This window comes from Lampetra planeri, chromosome 13, assembly GCF_965212315.1.
Source record: "Lampetra planeri chromosome 13, kcLamPlan1.2.h2, whole genome shotgun sequence".
NCBI classification, from domain to species: Eukaryota; Metazoa; Chordata; class Hyperoartia; order Petromyzontiformes; family Petromyzontidae; genus Lampetra; species Lampetra planeri.
In genome coordinates this window covers 11,463,248-11,485,830 of record NC_136119.1, presented here as the reverse complement: position 1 = coordinate 11,485,830, position 22,583 = coordinate 11,463,248, and the positions used below count along the sequence as shown (strand labels likewise).

General features: G+C 42.1%; 2 protein-coding genes across 5 annotated transcripts; one reads left to right on the top strand and one right to left on the bottom strand.

Moving 5' to 3' along the window:
• Positions 1–5,413: 5,413 nt before the first annotated feature.
• Positions 5,414–11,448, bottom strand: VPS72 (vacuolar protein sorting 72 homolog). Its single transcript, XM_078600166.1, has 6 exons — positions 11,228–11,448; positions 9,560–9,715; positions 9,229–9,364; positions 8,072–8,254; positions 7,230–7,374; positions 5,414–6,207 (listed from the first exon to the last, which is right to left on the bottom strand). The coding sequence occupies exons 1-6, from the start codon at positions 11,342–11,344 to the stop codon at positions 5,796–5,798; spliced, it is 1,149 nt and encodes a 382-aa protein (XP_078456292.1). The 5' UTR covers positions 11,345–11,448; the 3' UTR covers positions 5,414–5,795.
• A 1,746-nt stretch (positions 11,449–13,194) lies between these two features.
• On the top strand, positions 13,195–21,079 carry CHTOP (chromatin target of PRMT1). 4 transcript variants are annotated; one of them, XM_078600164.1, is made up of 6 exons: positions 13,220–13,312; positions 14,375–14,453; positions 16,465–16,615; positions 16,879–17,257; positions 18,105–18,218; positions 19,562–21,079. In XM_078600164.1, exons 2-6 carry the CDS (start codon positions 14,389–14,391, stop codon positions 19,765–19,767), a joined length of 915 nt encoding a protein of 304 aa, XP_078456290.1. In that variant the 5' UTR covers positions 13,220–13,312; positions 14,375–14,388; the 3' UTR covers positions 19,768–21,079. The 4 variants fall into 4 exon arrangements, with proteins under 4 accessions (XP_078456288.1, XP_078456290.1, XP_078456289.1 ...); XM_078600161.1 differs by having other exon boundaries at positions 13,223–13,312; positions 16,882–17,257; XM_078600162.1 differs by lacking the exon at positions 18,105–18,218 and having other exon boundaries at positions 13,195–13,312.
• The last annotated feature ends 1,504 nt before the right edge of the window (positions 21,080–22,583 follow it).

The following is a 22,583-nucleotide window of genomic DNA, read 5'->3' as shown; positions in this document are numbered from 1 at the left end:
TCTTCCCGTCCAGATCGTATTTCAGTTGGTGGAGTCATTAAGGAGATCTTTGGAACAGCTGCGCAATATTTAGACTCTTGAAGGAAAAATTCTCCAAAACCATAAATTACTAGTTAATGAGCTCTAAGTTGCGACCTTAATTATTGAAAGGTCAATAAAATATTAAGGGAGGGTTCACGCCAAACGGATTTCATTGGCGATAATTATCCAACGTATTTAGGCGCTCGCATTTGGCAATAACACCGAAAAATATATGGACCGGCATTTTTTTATTTGTGAAAATAAAGTATATGTACATGTGGTAACAGAACTTGACAAACCTGTTTTGTAATACAAAAAGACGAGAGATTCCCCCGTGTAGCCTTAACAGACTGTTGGGGCAAGTGCTGTTAGCCAGCACCTATGAAGGCCGGCACAGCGGCACACAAACGGGGATGGTCAGCATCAAGCCCGACCGCCTTTGTCTCCCCAGTGGCGATGTGTAAACACTGCCACCAGGTACTCATTTGAGGCCGAGTCCACCCATGGGAGGCCCATGACCGGTTCAGATCATCGCCACCGGTGTTGGCCGTGAGCGGGAATCGAACTCTGGTCGCGTTTACTTGTTCAGCTTTACACAAACGCTCATAGTTGCGTGCTTCATGAACTATATATATAATATACTGGACAGGATATCCATGTCTCATGCATGCATATCGTAAAAACAGACTCCCAATGGGCTGACTCACAAGACGATGGTATTTATACGTACAGTATGTGGTTTACTGGTGTAAATATACGAATTACATTGCCTGCTGCCTAGACCTTGCAACTTTATATGAAGCCTGCCTAATATGACGATTTCACGTTGCACAGGTTTCAAATAGAATCATTTGCATTGAGTTGTGTGTGTGTGCGCAATTACAGAACGACGCAGCATCCGAACGAGAGAACGGGGCATTACAAAAAAAAACACCTTCACAAAGTTTGCCTTATTTAACGAAAACCGACAATATCCCTCCTCCTCCCCCCCCCCTTTTTGTTTAAGAATAAAAAAAAGCTTCCTCGGGCGAATCCCCCTGTGGTTGAATTTTAAAACGTGGAGCAGTCAAACTTGTCTACGTACCGGTACATGTGAAGACAGCTGTAACATGAAGGGGGGGGGGAACCACAACATCGAGTGACTACTGCGCAGCTGTCAGGGGTAACGGGGGCCTGGGGTTGGCACCATTGGAAGCGCGGTGGAGGGAACAAAGACAAAGGTCCCCCGTGTAGCCTATAACAGACTGTTGGGGCAAGTGCTGTTAGCGAGTAGCAATCTATGAAGGACGGCACAGCGCCACAGCAACCGCGCCCGACCGCCTTTGCCTCCCCAAGTCGGCGATGTTTACACACCGCACCAGGTACTCATTTTGAGGCCGAGTCGACCGAGGGGAGGCCCAGATATTCGTCACTGGTGTTGGTCGAGAGCGGTAATCGAAGTCGGCTCGCTGGATTTGTGCCGCAGCGCGCTAACCGCTGCACCACCGCTCCTCCACGAGGGAACGCACGCACGTAATGCTCACGGAATGCACCCACCACCCACCCCACCAACCCACCACTACGCCCAACCACCACGAACCACCATCCACCAACCCTTTGAATTTTGTTGTAATTAATGATGCTTTAAAAAAAAAATTCCCCAGCGGTTGCTCCGAATTCCTGAAGGGACGAAGGCGATTTTAGATTTTTTTTTCGGAGCAGTATTTCGCCGGCCCCCTGTGCGTCTCCCGACAGAGCGCCTGATTGCAAGACTTTTTTTTTCCAGAGCCACGAGGGGAAGGGAATGCATTTTCGCGGTGCGGTGTCTCGCTGTATGACAAGGCACAGGCAGGGGAGAGAAACAGGTGCAGCCGTGGCATGCGGAGAGACGGGGGTGGTGGTGGTGCTGCTGGGTGGGTGGGTGTGTGGGGGGGGGGAGACGCATTACACTTGTTTAATTTGAATGCTGAAGAGGCAGCGGTTTTCCCCCGGGGGTGCCTTGTCAAGCCATTTAATGCACGGTCCCAGCACTCCAGCTATCTGGCGAGTGTTTTTCCAACACAGAAGCAAATTCCTCTGCAGCCACTGGGAATGTGAAACGCACGAGAATGGCCGAGGAGGCACTGCTTTAGCGATTTGCACCCAAAGACGCGACCAGATACGCGAGCTCATTCCAGGCCACCCGAAGCGAGCGAGCAAGCGGACGCCTATTACCGTGTACGTTACGGTGTTGAAGATGAAGAAAGCCCTCTCGCAAAAGGGTTTATGTTTGCTCAACGATTGAATCGGTGCACTTAAACGAATTCGCCAGGTTTTGTAGGTACCTTACATAATTTATTGTACTAATGTTCATTGTGTTCTGTTGCATGCATAACGGATGAGGCATCCTTCATAATAAATAACCAGAGGAGCATCCCACCGGATGATGAGGCCATAAATATGTATCAGTAACGTGGCTTAGCCAGATGGAAATAATTTACAGTGCATGTCAAAAACCTTGACATCTTTGGCCACTTCCGATCATATTTCATCAATATGACTTCATGATTAAACTAGTGGTCAGTCTTCTCAAGGATAAGACCATTTCCTACAAACATCATACTTTGCAATGCACACACATGTACATGTTATATTTTTTCCCACAATGAGCCAGCATCACACACTTGACATACGCTTTCTCACGTTCGAAGCCCATGAAAATTGTTGAGCTAAGAAGCAGCTTGCTGTTATTAGATACGTCTGAGCCTCCCGTACTGAAGAATGTGGCAATACTTTATTTATTTACAATGCACCCCTCCCTCAAATGAAGCTATGTGAAGTCATTATCAGCAGCCTGGATCCGTCCATTTCTGAAAGGCCTCCCCACATCTCTCAATGCAAATCCAGAGTACAGGCATTCCTCTACTTACGAACGAGTTAGGTTCCAGAGGTATGTTCATAAGTCGATTTGTTCGTAAGTCCAACTTGACTACTGTCGATTCCAAACATGTATCCCATGTACACTAAACACGGGGAATTGCTCTAAACGTTGTATGTTCTCCTGTAGACGTAAATGCAACTGTTTATTGATGTTCTGCAGATGTAGATGCCACTGGTTCTTCATGTTCTGTAGATGCAGATGCCACTGGTTCTTCGTGTTCTGCAGATGGAGATGCCACCAGGGACCTCCTGTGTGGGGATGCCAGGACTCAGGGACCTCCCCTGGTGATGACAGCACACATGGACCTCCTGTGTAGGCTGACATTATCCACACCTTGGTATCCGTCAGGTACTCCTCTCACCGCTACCCCTATACACTTCTGCCCGATTCTTTCTTTTGACCCAAACATACTCCTTGGGACATCTCCGATGAAAGTCGGCACGTGATACAAATGCCAAAAACTGGACTCGCGCAGACGGCCCCGCTGTGCTGTACACTGGATGTTGGGGGTGTTTTGTGAGAATTACTTTGTTGAGTGTTTGGCATGCGAGAGGAAACCGTAGTATCCTGAGAAAACCGACACGTAATCTTGGATACCACTCAAAAAACCATCGCGGTAAGGTTCATGAAACCATTTGTTTTGCACTACCATCTCCTCACCATCCCCCGTGTCCACAGAGTTTTGGATTTACACAAATCTGCTTGTTCCACAAGATCGTGGCTTAAAATGTTTGGATTTCAGGCATTTGGCAAACACACCACTATCCACTGCTGAATCAGTTCAGTTCAGTGATATTTGGTGATGCGGGTGAATGCTATTCAGCCATAGGCCATAGGCTGAATAACATTCCTCGAGCTGTCACCGTCTCTCATGATCCTGCGATGCAATAATCTATATAATAATATGGCACCTCCATATGGCAAATTGCATATTGAGCTGATTTGATTGCTTCATGTCCACTCAACATGATAGCTTAACTTTTGCTGTTTACATTACCCAACGTTGTGGGCACCAGAGGACAGTGCAGACAAAGCCATCGTTGTCCTGTATGTCTATGTTCCTGCACCTATACTGCTCACTGTCACCATCCCACAGCATGAAGTATGGTCAAATAATCTCTTTGCTTGCATGGCACTGAGATGCCCTCTTCCAAGGACTGTACATGCACATACATATAGTGTAACATGCCTAAAGTGCAATATACATATAGTGCAACATGCTTATAATGCAATATACATACAGTGTTACGTACTTATGGTGCAACATACTTAATCGGCAGTGACCATAAAAAAGCTGAAAACAGTGCCTGCCTTCATGGAAAACTTGAAAATGGGCACGAGACAGGCACAACCCAAACAAAAGGCCACAGGCTACCGCCATGCACCAAGTCGAATCAATGTTGTTTGCTTTAACACGTGGCACAAATCTGCCACCCATCGCGCCACTGGAGAAGCTAAGTGTGCTTACACACCCTGACCATTCACCCACTCGCCATCACCATGTCACCCCACCTCTAAGCAATCCACTCTCTTCAGCTCACTGTAAACACGCAGACTTCGACTCATAGCCCTCCAAGTAAAAAAAACGTAACTTGTAACAAAAAAAAGTTTTTATTGTTACTCGGTGCAACTTTAGCACATCATAAAAACATCTAAGTCGGTGGCTTACCATTCAAATCGAGCATCCGGTGGCGTTCATCTTCAGTTTACAGCCATGAGCCTGAGATATAAATTTCACATTCCTGTGGTGGTTGTGAGTCAATCTACAGGACACTCACTATCGATGTGCCAGTAGTGATGCTTATTTTTTTTACTTAACTTAGAGGGATTGACTCACACGTGAAAGTTAAATTTGTAACTTTTAGATTGCGAGCCACACACCGACCACATCACTATCATACAATATTTTCACTAGAAAAATATTGTACATGGCTTAATCATGGAAAATTCTTGATTGTTCTGTCGCTGTTGATCCAGAGAAATATCATGCAATGGGATGTTTTATTTTGGACGGATGCTTAGGATCGAGTCTTAGTGGGAAAATTGGGGCCGTCAATTTGTTGCAACGCTTCGTGTCGAGTGACTGCCCTCTAGTGGAATCATTTAGCTTGTCAAATGTATGCTTCAAAGTGCCATGTACTAAATACGTCCCTAAGCAAATTACATTTTAAATCTTCTTGGTTCTTTCGGTAAAGTCACGTAGAATGGAATAAAAAAAAGATTTTATAATCTTTATTTATTTCTTTTATTATTTCCATTCTACGTGACTTTACCGAAAGAACCAAGAAGATGAATCCCTGCAGTCACGAAAGCTTTAAATCTACATTTTAAATGTTTTAACATCCAAATTGTTTTCAGATTAATGCACAACATCACCAGGAGTTACCGCATATGCAGGGGCGGTTGTGTATGTATGTATGCTAAATATGTATGGGTAAATATATAAACATGCTCTTTACAAAACTAAAAAAATACAAAAAATGCAAAGCAACATGTGGCCAAAATGTTTATTTACAACCGAAGTTTTCACTGAAATACGTCATAAAAATTTTCATTATTTACCCAGAGCTGAAACAATGCTTTCAAATGTTTGCACGAATACACAAACTGCAATGCGGATGATTGGCTTGTCAAATTTGGCAATGGCAAATATATCGAAACACGTACACATTTCCATTGGCAGACACGATTTACATTTTGTATTTAGCAATGGGCTTTAAGTCCAACCGATGGCAAGTTGATTGCAACCAGCCAAATAGTACACATTATCGTTGCTTCCTCAAATCCACTATCTATTTGTCACCCACAATATGCAGGGAGATGGGGCGAGAGTAGTGTAGCAGCAACTGATGAGACTTCTTATTGAAAGTGCAGTCTACACAGACGGCTTGCTGCCGGGCTTGCTCTTGGCACGTATGCCACTGTCCGTCGACTGGGCTGACGTTGCAGGAGTGGAGGTGGCAGTGCTTGCAGCAGTCGTGCCTGCTCCAGACTGTGACGATGAGGCTGGCATCCCGTGTGTTGCCACATACGTACGGTACGCCTCGCGAATTATCTTAAACGCGCGTGGGTTTGCGTAGGGAATGTCTGTGATGGGATCTCGGTAGAGTGCTGGTTTGTGAGTGACAGGACATATCTCCCGTACCGGCACACGCAGGGGCACCTTGGGCTTCGCAAAGATTTGATTGAAAGTCTCTTCATCTGTGAACGTGATAAAGTTTCGGGAGCATTTTCCGGAGCTTGTAACCTGTGCAGATTCCGCTGTTGGCTGCGACTCCTGGTCCAACCTAGTTGAAACAGTGCACCAAAAAGTTTAGTGTTTTAAAGTATACATGTATTTTTTTTTATATGGAAACATGCATTTCTTGTGTAAACTGTACATTGAATGTTACACTCCATGTTGCATATAGAGCATGCCTATGTCAAAACCATAATTTGGCTAATGTGCAACTTAGATGTTACATCCTGAAAAAAAGTACAACATATTTTATGGAAAATAAATATTTTTAAGGTGCATTTCATCCGTAGATTCCAATGCGCCTTGCATGGAAAGCAGCAAATAAACAGCATCAGGGTAAACGGCCAGAACCAGGGGCTAAAGGCCAGTTTAAAGAGGTGAATTTTCAAGACAGACTTAAATAGCTACAACGACTCTGAGTGTCTTATTACCAAAGGGAGCTGCACAGTGAAGGCAAAAGCCCCCCCCACCATCACCCCAGGAACAGTGCTTTGACCTCGGAGTACTTAGAAGGCGAATTTTCAGCTTATTCACAGAAATACAATATTGTACTGACATTTATTGTCATATATATATGAGTATTGACGAGTTAAAAATCCTTAAGATCTTAATAATGATGTATGGAACATGTTCTGATAGATTGCAATAATAGTATACTTAAAAGACAGAAAAACAGTTTTGAATATAATATTTTTTACCTATTTATCCAATAACTAAATGTACATTTATTGAAACGTCTTACAAAATGGTATTTTATGACAGCAGCAGAGGGCAGTGCTGAAAAATACATTGCTGTCAAATAACCACAACTACCCGTAAGAGACAAGCCCTCATCCAAGAAGTGTATTGACAACGGGGCTACACCACGTTCTTGATCAAACAAAGCATCCGATTTGTGAAATGTGCGCATTATAAATCGTGTTTATTATTATGTACGTGAGATAAAAAAAATGTAAGAAGCTGTCGACCAAGATTTTAGGTTTTCCTTAAAAGAACACCGTCGAAACGCAATATTGCCGTGCCTGCTGCTCATGTTATGTTCGGTCGCGTGCGGTGATGCTGGGTGCATACCCTTCCACATCTACATTCTCCTCCTTGATGGGAAGCTCAGTGATGAGTGGCATTGTAAGCGAGTGGTAACGGATCACTGGCCCCGTGTAGTGGTGCTTCTTCAAAACCTGTTTCTTCTTATCTGCTTCCAGTCGCTCATAGTTTTCTGCATGAGAATAAATATTAATGGAAAAATAAAACTGGGAAATATGACAAGCATTAGGATTTACATTTAAATTACAAAACTTACCATGTATGTGTTGCGGCAACGTATTCATCAGTTATTCACAGATGCCCTTGGAAAACGAAGCAACTGCTATTTTCTGGTCGTGTTGTTTGTAAAAAGCAGAAACGGATATTATATTCCTATATTAATGATGTTGAAAAAAACATTGTAAATGGTTAATTTGGCAAGAAATAATGTTATTTCCTCCCAATGCAATTAAATATGTACCATCAGTAAAGTTGATACGTAACATGGTATCTCTATTACCTTATCCAAGCTTAACCACACAACTATATTTTGACAGCAAATGCCAGTAAACAACATTCTATCAGTCAAATTTATACACGCAGAAAGTAAATCACTAGTTGGCTGTGTCACGTGGTGGCGGGTTTTGACGACACATTTATATATTTACGTGATCTAACCCAAAAAAACCTCGATAATGGATTAAAATTGCAGCTGTTCAATGAATCGACCTGCACGAGTTAAAATGAGACGAGCACAGTTTGTAGCCTCCTCAAACTGGAGCCTCAAGCAACCACTGCTGGGACACACAGCTTCACTCAAACACGTGGAGGTGGAAGCAGGTGGAAGCAGGTGGAAGCAGGTAGAGCGCAAATAGCCACCGTGTCCGTACCCAGGGAGCGAAGGTTCAGCTCCTCGGTGATCTTGGCCTCCGCCAGCAGCTGTTTCTGGCTCACTCGGCCACTCTCTTCATATTGCCTCTTCCGTTGGCGCTTGGGCAGCTCCTCTCGTTCCTTCACTCGCAAGTACGTCTGTCTTGTGCACTCAGCTGTCGAGTGCCTCATCGCCTTCCGCGCTGTGTGAGTGCAAAGACACGAAAAGCTGAGGTGTGCTCATTGTGATTAGCTCCTATGACACAGACCCATACTTGAGTAAGCAGTTATTTAATTGTGTCTGGAGGTAAAGGATGCTGGCATGCAGATCAGATTGCAGTGTCCTGATTGGAACCTACCACTCTTTTGAACTTTGTGGAACTTTTATAGCCTTCTTGAGGTTCATGGACCCCTGGTTGACAAGTCTTGCATTGGCAGTTTAGAACGTAACAATAAAATAGCATAATATCCTACGGAGAGCAAAGACAACTGCAACTTTGAATCAAAATAGCAAATTGCAGTTGCTATATATGACGAACCTGCGCTCACTATGAAGGTGATTAAAGAGAAAAAGGTTTGTGTAAAGATGACACTTATTCAGGACACTAAACACTGAAATCAAATAGCAGCTCTTGTAACCCAAAACGTAATATATGGTGATCAAAAATAAACTGCTCATTTGGATAACTGACCAATGTCAGCATGGTATACCAATAAACACCTCAAATACTCTTTCAGATTTTGATCAAATGCACTGAAATATTCAAGTCGCCCCGAAATAAAATCAAGTAGTCAAATTAACCTTATGGCAGGACCTCGGGGTCCCATAAGCCCCCGGCTCTCGCATAAAATGTGTTGCGACGTCATTTTATGTCTGTTGAAGGCGAACGATACGGCAATCTATTCCTCTCAACGAGCTCTACAAAGTTTAAAAGTTTTGTTTCTTCTGCGCATTCGTCCTCGCTATGCTTCGACGACATGACAACAGAATGATCCGCGCCAGGTGGGTCGCAGCGTTTATGTGTGCGGTGGGACGGAGTCGTCCAATTTTTTTTAATTAATTATGATTTTGACTTCCGTTTATTCGGGACCCCGGGGTCCCGCCATAAGATTCAAATCCTAACAGCGTATAATGACGAATGATGAGTGCACACATATCCCATCCGATGACACCAACCTGTGCTTCCACTGAAATCGCTATGCAATTCTGATAAGTCTTTTTTGTCTTCAGGAGAAGCTGGCATCCATTCCACATCATCGCTCGACTTCCTTGTTCTTGATTTACTGGTTGGCTTGCTTACTTTGACGGGCTCCTGCACAGAATAAATTCAGACAATATTGCACATTAGATTTGTGAAAAATAGTACTTGAATCATATTTTGTGCAGTATTAAAATAATACATTTTTGTCCATAAAGGATTTAGTAGCACCAATCTATTATTAAACTATACAATTCAGATGTATACAGCAGAATGGTTTGATTGAAGAAGAGGACTATTTTACCCCACCTTGTATGCCTTTGTAACAACACGTCGCTTCTTCTTTGGGGCATCATCCTCTTCATGGTCACTAGCTGGTTCATCACCCTCATCAATATCAAAATCTGAATCCACCTCATCTTCACTGGCCGACACGTCCGACTTGAACTCATCGTCACCGGATTCCTGCAAGGCAAAGCATACGCGTTCTCGATTGTATTGTACTGTTAGGAGAATTTCATATGCCCTCAGTCACCTGTTCTTGTCCAGGCTTAAGACTTAGCTCCTCCGATTATGAATTTGCATATTTACATCGTGGTCATGTCACTTTATAAGAGTCCCAAATTCCTAAATTACATAATCTTAAAGTAATCTTGATTCTGTCCACCCATAAATAAATACTGTATTCAACAGAGGGTGAAGCTTTGATGGTTTGGGATCGTAAGCCCAATTATATTTTTCAGACATTTATGAAGCATCATTGCAGTAGTTTAAGAGACGATGTTATCAAAGCTCTCCAAAAATCGGGCCTTAATAAGTGGTTCGGTAATGGATTATTCACATTTTTATGCAGTCGTCGATGATCGGTTGAGGCTATCCACTTGTTAAACTTTATGAACATTGTTCAGCCATGGGCGACGGAAACCCGGATTCAAACCCAGCTTAGCGGTGCCGGCTCAGTGTAATTTTGAGCCACTGACCTTGTTCAAGTGCAAGGTTTATGATGCGCCCTGAACATCGCAATGTTTTGTTGTTGTTGTAGCGATCACTCAACGTGAACTCAACTCAAATAACGAGAGCTCTTAACTTGATGTTACATTATGAGACCTCCTTGACCAATAGCAAAATATAGTAATAGGTTTTTACCCTTTTATCTGGTACAAAAACTGACACCTTTATACAAGGGATCATTCTCATAGTGTAAATGCTTACCCCGAGCTCTCAATACTCTGATAGTGCGCTGTTTTTGAGTTGTACACCTTTTGGCGTCATCTGGTCCAACACCAATGGGGACTAGGCTCTAAGAAAAGCTGTCTCGGGTGTGGACCAATCAACTTCAAGGACAGTGTATATCATTATCAGAGTTGTTTCTTTTTGTTTGCATTTTGACTGCTTGTGTTGTGGTTATTGCAAACATGATCCCTTGTATAAAGGTGTCAGTTTTTGTACCAGATAAAAGGGTAAAAACGTATTACTATATTAATGTTACTTTTCTGGCTCTTTGCACACGAGAACAGACGGGGGATAAAGGAACGGCTGCACCTGGAACACACGTTTATAACAATGTCCTCTTACTCTTTGGTTCTTTCGGTAAAGTCACGTAGGTAGAACAAATAATAGATCACGACGTTTCGATCGCAACACAAGCAAACGTTATCAGGTGTGAAACAAACACACGAGGATTTCTACCTACGTGACTTTACCGAAAGAACCAAAGAGTATGGATTCCTGCAGTCACGAAAGCTTCAAATCAAGAATGCCCTCTTACACAACCACTCAGTGCGCCTCTACTGCCACGCGCAACAACAATAATGTGATGTTAATGCACAATAAAACTCTGCTGCAAAAATGTGTCCACAAGAGGCCGCAAAGCCCGCGACGTCGCTCGGTCGGTACGCAGGCTCCGCGGTGCGGCAAGCGGCAGCGATATCTAGGCCAGACCGAGGCCGCAAGTCAGCACAGCGGACGCGTCCGTACGTCATTGAATCCGCCGTAGGTTGTTTTGTAGAAATCGTCGTCCTCCTCCGCGTCCAGTAGTTTGGACATCTTGTTGCCGGCATTTTTCCGCGGCTCTCTCGTCAACGACAAAGCCATCTCGGACGGGAAAGGTTTGTTACAGAAGCTATCGTTTGAGTTGCACTTTCACTCAAAACAATCAGCGCGCCGAAGATACGCGCTGCTACGGCAAGCCCGCGGTGGCGGAGGCGCACGGGAGATTTTTGAAACGCGAAATTAGGGCGCTATATTTTATCGCGATATCGCGTTCCACGATAAGATACGATATTGACGCGCACGATATTACACAAACCTGTCAACCCCTTACCAGTGCCCTACCTTATTACAGACCAATTCAGGCCGTATTGGTCACCCCGTGCCCCTTATACATCTCAATGTTCATCCTACAAAATCCCATCACAAGGGAGAAACACAAACAAATAGACAAAAAATGTATCTTATTGTTTGAGTCTTTTGGTAAAGTTAGGTGCTGTAGATGGTTAAAAGAAAATAACAAAAAACTACGACGTTTCGATAATCATCCTCCTGATGACGGGCACTTGTGTTGCGCCCGAAACGTCGTGATTGATTTTTTAATTTTTTTTTTATACCTACGTGACTTTACCGAAAGAACCAAAGAGTATGGAGACTCTTTGACCATTTGAAGCTATTAACATGCATTTGATATCACGTCTTTTCCCATTAAAAACGATAGTTCTATAATAAGCGTTAAAACACGTTCCTTCGGAGTGGGCAGGTAGGAATTTGGTTGGACAGCGCATTCGTGCACGACAGACAAATATGCACGACAGACAGACAAATAATCCCTGGTGGGCAGTGTGGAACCTGTTGTTCCTACCTGTAACATTTTTAAAGCCCCTTTACAGAAGGTCGTGGGTTCAATCTCAAACGTGCCACGTCTGTAACGTGTGGAGTTTGCACGGCTCTCTCCTCGTGGACGCGTGGATATTTTAGTTTTCTCATTTATAAAACAGGTATTTAGAGTAATAATATGGTTCAATCTAGATTTGAAGTTTTCGTGACTGCAGGGATCCAACCTCTTTGGTTCTGTCGGTAAAGTCACGTAAGTAGAAAATAAAATAAATTAAATCACGACGTTTCGGGCGCAACACAAGCAATCATCATCAGGTGTGACAACCACATTCTCTTGCTGTGGTTGTCACACTTGATGATGATTGCTTGTGTTGCAATCGAAACGTCGTGATTTAATTTATTTTATATCTACGTGACTTTAACAAAAGAACCAAAGAGTAATAATATGTTTTTTCCTCTTTTTTCCTATTTAGAGTAATTGGCTGTCGTAAATTTCCACGCGATAAGTCATTTCGTTCAGCTATCATTTGTGATAGCCTGGTCGCTTGTGAAAAAGAAGCTACACAGATCAGTGGGCCTTATCTGGTAAAAAATAAACAAATTTGTTTAAATAGTTTTCGTTTTGAATATTGAAATCGATCCAGGATCTGGACATCGCTTCGATCATTCAAACCCCCACACGTGAAACAAACAACAAAAAACCGATTTTTTTTTTACTTAAAACTTTCGTGACTGCAGGAATTAATATTCTTCGTTCTTTCGGTAAATTCATGTAGATACAAAATAAAAATATAATTTAATTAAAAATAAAGACAAAAAAACCCACGTTTCGATCGAAACACAAGCGGTCTTCATCAGGTGGAGAGAATCTGAAGACCGCTTGTGTTGCGATCGAAACCTCGTGGGTTTTTTTGCCTTTATTTTATTTTAATTAAATTATATTTTTATTTTCTATCTCCGTGACTTTACCGAAAAAACCAAGGATAACAAAAAACCAAGCCACAACTCACATACCCTTTACATTTCACACATCGGATAGGCGCAGACGCGGCAGCGCGCGCATGCGCAGAGCGCGCATGGGCAGAGTGAGAAAGGCCCGGCCGCCTATCCGCGCTGGGAAATAAAAAACCGCCGCCGCCGCCATTTTCCTTGTGGGGATTCATCGTGAGTGGAGAGACGCAGGCGAGAGGCCGCTCGTGATCGCTCTCCTCAACAGCAGAGCCAACGAAGCTGGTGAGTCTCTCCGATTTGTCTCTCCTCGTCCCCCCCCCACGTTTAGTTCTTGCAGCATCGGCACGGAGAGGTGTGTGTGTTGCAAGGTCCTTGACTTTTGTGTTTCGCCCCATCAGCTGGTTTGTCAGGGCCGCTCTTTGAGGCCCAGCGGCTGAATTCGCGGCCCTTGTCGAATAGGATTGTTTCAAATTTTAATCTTTATTTTGTTCACACAGCGGCGCTATCTAAGTTGGTAAACTAGAAGTTGTTGGGTGAGCTTTGTCGCACGAGAAGAGGGTGACAATGCGGGGGTTTTTTCGCCAGAGCTGAGCCCTACAAGCGGGGAAGTGAACGAGTCCCTGGCCCCACGTGGGGCTCGATTAAAATAACACAAACCAAACTAAGAAGCAGCATCTTTACGTCAACGCATCGTTATGGGTGACAAGTAATTCGGTGGTGGGTGTCTTGCCCGTAGGAATAGCACGGCAAGGGTTGTGTTTGAGAGCCTTCGCGATGGGGTTACTGATGCGCTTTTGGTAATTACTGTACGTGTACAGTAGCATTATATGTCCGGCTCTCCATTTGTTGTATTAAAAGGAATCTATTGTCACGAGCACGTTGGGTTGTAGTCGTTGTTTAGTAAAATTGAATGAATGCATTCATATTGCCATGACCGATACGGAATGCGGAGGCCTTCATTCAGCAGGGGATTGACTGAATGGTGCCCCCCAATTCTAGAGGGACCTTCTTCGAGGGTAGTTTCGTAGGGTGATAAAGGGCTGTAAATTAATAAACGCGTGTGACATGTGCAAGCAAACGTAAGCCATTGACATTGTGCCAAGACATGCACGTATTCTTATTACCAGAATATTGTATATCTCGCCCAAAGGCTGTTAATGTCATTCATGCAACACTGTTTCCTCGGTGTCTGAAAACCACGTTCATCATCTGTGATATTGTTTTTTGTGATTGTCGGATTGAAACCTGATTGGTGGTAAAATATGTTTCTCGGGGACTTGTGCTTTCTGTTGTTTTTCTTTGGCTTAATGTAACTTTGATTTTAATTTTTTTTTCCTTTTTTAGAAAAATTGTTGAAGATGGCAACTCAACAGGGGGCAAAGGTTGTTCTGAAGAGCACCACCAAGGTTTCCTTACACGAGCGGTGAGATTAAAAAGTCCCAAAAAACTAAAGATGTCCAGAGCAACCCACACAAAATTATCCAGAAGGATTGTGTTACCGTCCAGTCCACATATCTGTGCATGAAGGGTTGCAAACACCGCAACCGATGCGTGCACTGGTGCTTGCCAAGGTAATGCAAAAATGACGGAGGACATCTCTGCAGATTGTCCCAATGTGTGCACAGTCCCCAGCACATGGCAGATGCAAAAAAAACTGCGGAGGTCCGTACGATTGCTCTCGCACTGTCCATGGTCATGCTGCCCACAGGTTGGGTGTAGGCATGTCAGTAAGAGGCATGTGGAGAGCACAACATTCTGTCCAAAGGATCTCTGGGTTCAGAGACCTTGTAAGTGGCTTGCATTTCTTTTACATCTCCCACCTCTCGGTGGTATTCTCCCCACATACATGTCTATTGGTACACGTTTTCATAATTCCACAAGCTGAACAAAACTTGAATCAAGATGAAGAGGTTATGACACTCCATGTCATTGATGCCACCACACTTCATCAATTCCTTATGTCAACTCCTGCAAGTTTCAGTTGACATCCTGACCTTCAAAGTCCACTTTTATAGCATTCTGCCATACAGCTTTAGGTCTTACCCTTGGTCGTCACCCTCGATCTCAATACAATTGCCTATTTTAGTACATTGCCCTCCTCCACTATTCCCTACCAATCAAAACATCCTCTTCCCTCTTTACACCTATGATACTTACTTGGCATGTTCTATTCCAATTTCTAAGTTGTGCACCATATCTTGCTATGAAATTCCTAACATTCTTTTCAGTTGCTTGGTTGAGCTGCCAATTCCCTTGCTTAGATATTATTTCTGCCTTGAATTAGTTTATTAAGTAAATATATTTACTTGTACAAAGTGCTTTATTCCATCAAGAATTTGCCCTTCTAAAGCAAGATTTATATTATTACTATCCACTGTGTTATGGACATTACTACTTTGAGGCAATGGTTTTCTCTGCTCAGAATTTTCAATTGTTCTTCCACCTGCTGATAATGTCCTAGTGTGAAATATTATTACCATAATACGATTTGCACTGCCCCAGCCAAACTTATAAAAGCTAACACAGCTACATAATATGCTTACTCGACGTCCTTCAGATGTAAATAAATAGTGCATTGTGATTCCTGGGTTTCCAACTGTCACGAATAAAATCACCTCGTCATACAGTCCTAAATCCCACCATACACATTCTTAAGCACACTAAATCACACCACTTCAAACTCCACTGAAGCTGTATCTCAGATATACCACATTTCCTAGTTTTGGTAGGATTTGGATTTTCTCCAGTTCTATGCCAACTTTTTCCGACTTTGCAACTCTTTTTTTGGATAGGAAATGCAGATTTTATTTATTTATTTCATTTTAAATATTGTCTTTTTCTAAATTTGTCGTAACAAGTTATGGTTTTAGCAGTAACCTTAAATATGTAAGTGCGTTGCACAAACCTATTTTCCATTTAAATATATTATATTCAAGTACCCTTGTCTATATGTCTAAAGCATCCACATAACACCTCCAGGAGTGGAATGATTAGCATGGTGTACCTGCCATCTTTTTTAATACCTTTGCGATACTGTATTTTAATTTTCCACCATAATTTGATCACTTTGACTTGTCACATTAAAAGTCCCTTCGTATAACAATATGAAACAAGGATTCAGAAACATCGTTATCCATGACTTTCAGTTTTGCATATGAAAACCTCATTACATTTCTTTACTGCTGTTACTTTTGATGACATTTCTGTCAATGCTGGGGACGGTAAAATGCATCTGCCTCCTGCCTCTAGCAGTGTTTGTGCTGGGGCTATGGTCTTGTGCAGAGACGGTAACCATAGTGCGGAATCGTAGCATTTCGCACCATCGTGGGACACCGATGTTGAAGTTGCAGGGGATTGTGGGATTGTCTGCTGTTCATGTGCAACACTCGTGACAGACCTTCCCCTCGCTTCTGTCCAACCTTCCAACCTTGAAGCTTTACTAACATGATGAGGAATAAGCAACCTGCACAAGTGAACGTTCAGGCTACCCTGCAACAACAGCATGCTGCTAGTGCCAAGAACAGGCGACTGGCACAGCAAATGGAGAATCGTCCTTCAGTTCAGGCAGCTCTTAAAATAAAGCAGGTGAGTTTTAGTTTGGTGAACATCCATAATTGTTACGTGTCAAAGTTAACAAATTAATGGCTTTCAATATTTAAAAAATATTAAACAAGAGTGCATATTTGAGAAGAATGTTATAGTGTTGGTAGCCACCTACCCAGTTATTACACTTTTGGTTGACATTGTAATGCCGACTTTAATTGATTTTAAACAAACCAATGTGTTGTGAAATGTGTCCATTTCATATTTTGGCATGGTTCTAATTCTGTTAAATAATCTTTTATTAGCAGAGGAGTCTGAATCTGAAGCAGCGGCTGGGCCCCAGTAACATCCAGGCTCGGCTGGGTGGCCCTGTGAACCATGGAGGCATGGGCATGGGAGTCGGTATGCCTTCGGGTGGCATGGGTGGCATGGGTGGCATGGGCAGCATGGGCGGCATGGGCAGCATGGGCAGCATGGGTGGGATGGGTGGCATGGGTGGGATGGGAATGGGCATGGGTGGACGGGTGGCCATGGGTGTGCGAGGCCGTGGTGGTCTGGGCATCCGAGGTGGCATCCGGGGAAATCTCCGTCTAAACCGTGGAGGACCCCGTGGTGGGATCCTGATGCGCGGAGCTGGACGTGGATTGCTCCGTGGAGGAATGCGCGGTGCAATTACAACAAGAGGTTTGCTTTTTTTTTTTGCAATGCCTATGATTACATGTTTAGCTTTGTAAGTCTTGCCAATCTTACATTCTAAACACTTATATGGACACATTTTTCCGTCGGTTGAGTAATGTCATCACCTACATATGGAAGTTGTCAGAGTTGTAAATTCATTATAAGACAGGATGCTGGATAAAGGACTTTCCTAGCCATTGCCATCGCTTATGGTCCTCAAATGCAAACATCCATTTAGTACCTGCACACAACTTTATTTCATTTATCCATCTCCTCTGGTGGACAAACTCAAGCATGTTCCCTCGATTGGCCTCCACTCCATTGTTTTGACCACCATCACTTGTGACATTCCCCATTATCACCTTTAAAGAGTGCAATATGCGAAAGCTGCCTTTCTTATAATCCATCTGTTCTTATTTCTGCCTGTCTATTCCAAACATGCACCACTTTGTGATTTATAACTTTTGAGCACGTTCCATTTTATTCGTTGGTGTCCATGTCAATGTTTGCAAATGGTTGTGCAAGTTCTGGCTGTTAATCTTCTTTGTTGCCTCCAGGCTTGTTACTATGAACACAATGCTGCTTTCCGGTGGTTTATTTATTTATTTTAAACTTGGAACTGGGAAAGTTACTCATTTTAAATCCAGTTATCTGTTGGGGGTTGATGAAATAGCTGCTGCTTTGTAATACATTAACATTTGTCATATTGGGGTCAGTGTCTCCACTTGGGAGTAGTATACAGGTGTATTGTGTTGTGCTTATATCTCCAGAAAGAGCTTTTGTTTGGTTTGAATCTGCAGAAGGAAATTGTTCAAACAAAGATTGGGCTATGTGTGATTGTTTTGTGGTTAAGGTGCTGGGCGTGGTGTGGCGCTGAAGTTGGGGCTGAGGAGAGGAGGGATGAGGGGCCGGGGTGTCGGTGGCCGGGGAGGAGATGTTGGTGGCTTGGGGGGAATGGGTGGCAGAGGCAAGCATTTGTAAAACAATTGCTACCAATATTTCACATTCCTATTTAAATTTCCGTTGTTTAAAAGCAGGAGGTCTCCATATGAAAGTGGAGCTCAATTTTGAATCCCAAATGTCGATATATTAAAAATATGGGCCGTGGAACTGAAAAATGTACATCCTATTTCACGGTGCTATGAAAGCATTGACAGTAATTTTGAATGATGTAGGAATTGGCTCTGCAACAGGTATGCTCGTGGTTTTAGTCTCCCAAGAGTAAACGTTAAATAATGTAACTATAGTTGATTCTTACTTTTTTTAATCGATGCTTCACTTAAAAATGTACATACATATATTACTGGCTACATGAAAAAAATTCGATGTTTCTTGTCATTCAGGAAATCACAGGAGTAATTTTTTTTTAAACATCCATCAATAGCTTTAAACACAAAGATGTCCAATCAATACAGCTTTTTAGTCGACTTAAAACTCAGGCAAAATATCAAAGCAGTCTTACATTTATTCATTTTGATTAATTGTCGTTATTTAGAGTTGAGTTTATTCAGAAATCAATTATTTTAGAATATTGAGGTGAACGAAGCAGCCTCTCGCGGTTTCAAGTGTCACAATGCAAGCAACATGCCTATCAAAATAATCTGTTAGACATGCAATTTGTGTATTAGGGTCTTGGAGAATCAATATTTTCTGATTTAATAAATGCATTTTATATCATTAGAATGTAATTATTTATTCCCCGATAGTATGGAAGAAGTGCCATGTGTATATACATATACATGGCATTTTAATAAAACACTGAGGCTCCGTTGGATGGGTAGCTTGCCAGTAGGCATTGTTGCCTCTGGGTTGTTTTGCCAATTACTTTCTTTGTTCTTATGACAGCTTGAGGGAACCTTAAATGGACACGTTACTAAACAATATTAATTAAACATTGTCCAACCCTCCCTATCATTCTTTCCCTCTGCCCTATTATCCAGTTTCTCCTCTGCTGTTTCTCCTCTACCCCTTTTCTCACAATGGATATCTGAACCAGTCTTAGGCCCTCCTTTTACCAGCCTACACTGATTTGCGTGGTAGGGTATGGCCAAATAATCTGCATGACTGATGTGACATGGGAAAGCCATCCAGCAATGGATTGACAAAGGCTGTCCCATTTTATTATGCATATATTAAGTGAACCTTTATTAATTGTACGAGAGCTCTAGCTCAAATGTAAATTTCAACATTAACACTCATACATGCGAGGAAATACGTGTAGTAAATTTTACGCTTTATAGAATTACTATGCATATACAAATAGGACCGTTGTAAGAGTTTGCTTGTTTATTTCCATTCTAATTTTTGCAGGTCGTGGTGGAATAATAGGGCGAGGTCGTGGAAGGGGGTTTCTCGCGAGAGGGAGAGGGATCCGCGGGCGTGGAAGAGGTGCCCCGCAGGTCAACGTGACGAGGGAGCAGCTTGACAATCAACTTGATGCCTACATGTCAAAAACGAAGGGTTACATGGATGCAGAGTTGGATGCCTACATGGCTGAGGCTGATGCTGATGAATAAGCAGGTGTAACCTTTTAGACGTGCATACTTTTGTCTAAGTTGTATTCTACAATGGCACACTAGTGTTGAAGATGTGATGTTAGTACATAAAATCAGTTGTAGAGTAATGACAGTTGTGCTTTCCAATTTTTTTTGCAGTTTTTATTCATGTGGCTGAAAACAACTCATAACTTACTTTTTACGGGCGAGACATTGACATTTTGGCAATGTACATTGACTTACCATTTTTTTGCATGACTTTCATCTAGGGGTGCACCAAATGGCTAATTAGGCATGTGTCTGGATCCAAATTTTAAGTGGAATAAGTGTTGTTTTTTACATTGATTGAACCATCCAGCTGCATCCTCCAGCCCACACCTATAAAACATTCCACACCCATGTGCCTCACCACTCTTCACGACATCATACTCTCCGATCGACTACGTACGGTGCGAAAGTTCAATATACATACCCTGTTAATGTTGTTTTTCTCCCCCTTTGTATTTATCGCTCCCTCACCGACTAACTTCCCTGGCCATGCTTGTGGTGAGAACTCTGCTGGCCTATTGCTAACTCCTGGCCCAGCCTTCAGCAGTGTGGGCCTTGCTGGTCATGTGAATACAACTATCCGTAGACATTCATATTTACAGTTTTTATATTAAGTTTTACTGGATCTCATTAGATCTGCATTCTCATGAGATATCTGGGGCACTCCTACTCTGATCTTTTTTTTATCCCATAAACATAACATGCATAAATGTGACGGTATACTGAAAGAGTTGTATTTTCTTCAAATGTTAAAATTGATCATTTTAATTTGTCGATATTTGTTATCTAAATCTATCTCGATATATACAGTTAAAAGTCCGTTAAAGTTTGCGCTGAACTGCAAACCATATTCTGAAAAAAAGTTTCTTGTCACAAGTGTTTAAAAGCTTGTAAATAGCATTTCATTGTTATAGGTAAACACTGACACAAGTTTGTGTTTTTACATTTGGGGGTGCCACATGTAATGAACTTCATATACAGGATGATTTGCTTCAATACTGTAACCTTTTTTCCAGTGAAACTGCTTCCGTAAATAATCAGTATATTGACATTTAAATGTGGATTTTTATAGAGGCCACTTTTTTTACATTTCCAAGGTTTATCAACTACAGATGTGTGGGATGCGAGGTTAAAATGCGTGATATAAAAAGGTCAATACTTGGATTCAAGATTAAGCTAGTAACTCCAACAAATCTGTAAAGCTACATATTTTACAATGTCTTCAAATCGAAGAAGTTGTTCTGAATATGCTTTTACATGATGATATAAAAGTGTCATTCACCAAGCTATGGTTTTGTGCTTTCTTAAAAATATCTGCCGAAAAAAAAAAATACAACGTATGTATATGTACACAGTGTGTGCAAAGATTATCTTAAGACTTTTCATTTTCGATTATATAATTATGTTTCTGTCTTGTGTTTTTCCTAAGCTTCAAAGTTCTGCACGTGATTTGTGGAAATGCCCTTTGCTTGTCAGGACATGTTGGGCTGTGCTAAATTCTCAGTAGGTGGCAGCATACCATCGTATACTGGCATGTTACAAATGACTGCATCTTGTAAATAGCATTTGTAAAAATTACATTTCCAAATTTAGAAGTGTTTTTTTTTAGTTGCTGTTGTAGCAATGTAATTGATACATTACAATAAATTTGGTTTATAGCTTGGTCAAACACACCTAGATACTGCAAACTACACGTGGTTAGTTTTACACAATAAAATGTGCTATTGAACAGAGTAAAGGAATTCGCTAAAAAGCAGTACTGTGTAACATACCACCTGCACGAGACGAAGTTAATTAGGCTCATTGGGAGACTCGTTCACGAATGCAGCCTATTAATACGGAAATTAGCCTGAGGAAAAACGCAGATCAGTCGAGTGATTGCCCCTGGACATTGGAGCCCTGAGAAAGTGGGAAGTTTAGGGGGGAAACGTTGACATGTCCAGCTTTGAATTTACATCGAGGTTCTATCGAGTCGAAGCCCTGTAAGTGTAAGAACATGGACACTTGTTTAAAATTGGAGACCGTCAAACTGTCTGTGATTAACATTCATCTGGAATCGTAAAGGGAATCCCCATTACACCCATGTTAACACAATCACAGTTTAAATAACGAGAATTTGAAATAAGCCACTGGATTTAAAAAAATGCTTTACATTTTATCTACATTGGTAAACGTTTCACTTTAAAACGCTTCACAAACACGGGGTAAAAAACACTTTCAAATGTTTAAAATTTACATCCATTGAAAGTGACCGAATGCAGTATACATCTTTGCCTTTTCTGAAGAAGGCCCGGTACCTGAAACGTTGGGCTAGTACATGCTTCATATGTGGTTTTAATGAGTTCACTGCATGCAACGTGTGTGCAGACAATGCGAACAACAGTTACAGATATAACATTTGCAGATTTAACGTTCTGGAGGCAACAATCTGGAGGTTACATCTCTGGTTAAGAGCTAAAAAAACACTTGGCTTGAGCAGGCACATATGCATGTAAACCTCGTGCGATATGAAGGTAAAAATGTATGTGATTATCCGGAGGTACAACTTTTGATCAATGCTCGAGGTAAAACCTATGATGTAGGCAAATTTGCTGTACTGTAACAATGCTAACTGCCGTTGAGATACTGGAGATGTAAACCAATCCAGAGTTTGCTTGTTTAATCCACGGTTGCTGGGAAGCCCAGTGGCTCATGGATGTGTAGTGAGCGACTTCTGAGACACGTCAAATAGAAGGCTTCTTATTTATTAAGAGCACACTGGGCGATATATTGTGTAACGCAGCTACACA

Coding starts and splice junctions, on each gene's coding strand:
- CHTOP (XM_078600164.1), top strand. CDS start 14,389: ATGGCAACTCAACAGGGGGCAAAGGTTGTTCTGAAGAGCACCACCAAG. Junction 14,454..16,464: donor AAGGTTTCCTTACACGAGCG/GTGAGATTAAAA, acceptor CCAACCTTGAAG/CTTTACTAACATGATGAGGA. Junction 16,616..16,878: donor CAGCTCTTAAAATAAAGCAG/GTGAGTTTTAGT, acceptor ATCTTTTATTAG/CAGAGGAGTCTGAATCTGAA.
- VPS72 (XM_078600166.1), bottom strand. CDS start 11,344: ATGGCTTTGTCGTTGACGAGAGAGCCGCGGAAAAATGCCGGCAACAAG. Junction 9,716..11,227: donor CCTACGGCGGATTCAATGAC/GTACGGACGCGT, acceptor TTTGCCTTGCAG/GAATCCGGTGACGATGAGTT. Junction 9,365..9,559: donor TTGTTACAAAGGCATACAAG/GTGGGGTAAAAT, acceptor TATTCTGTGCAG/GAGCCCGTCAAAGTAAGCAA.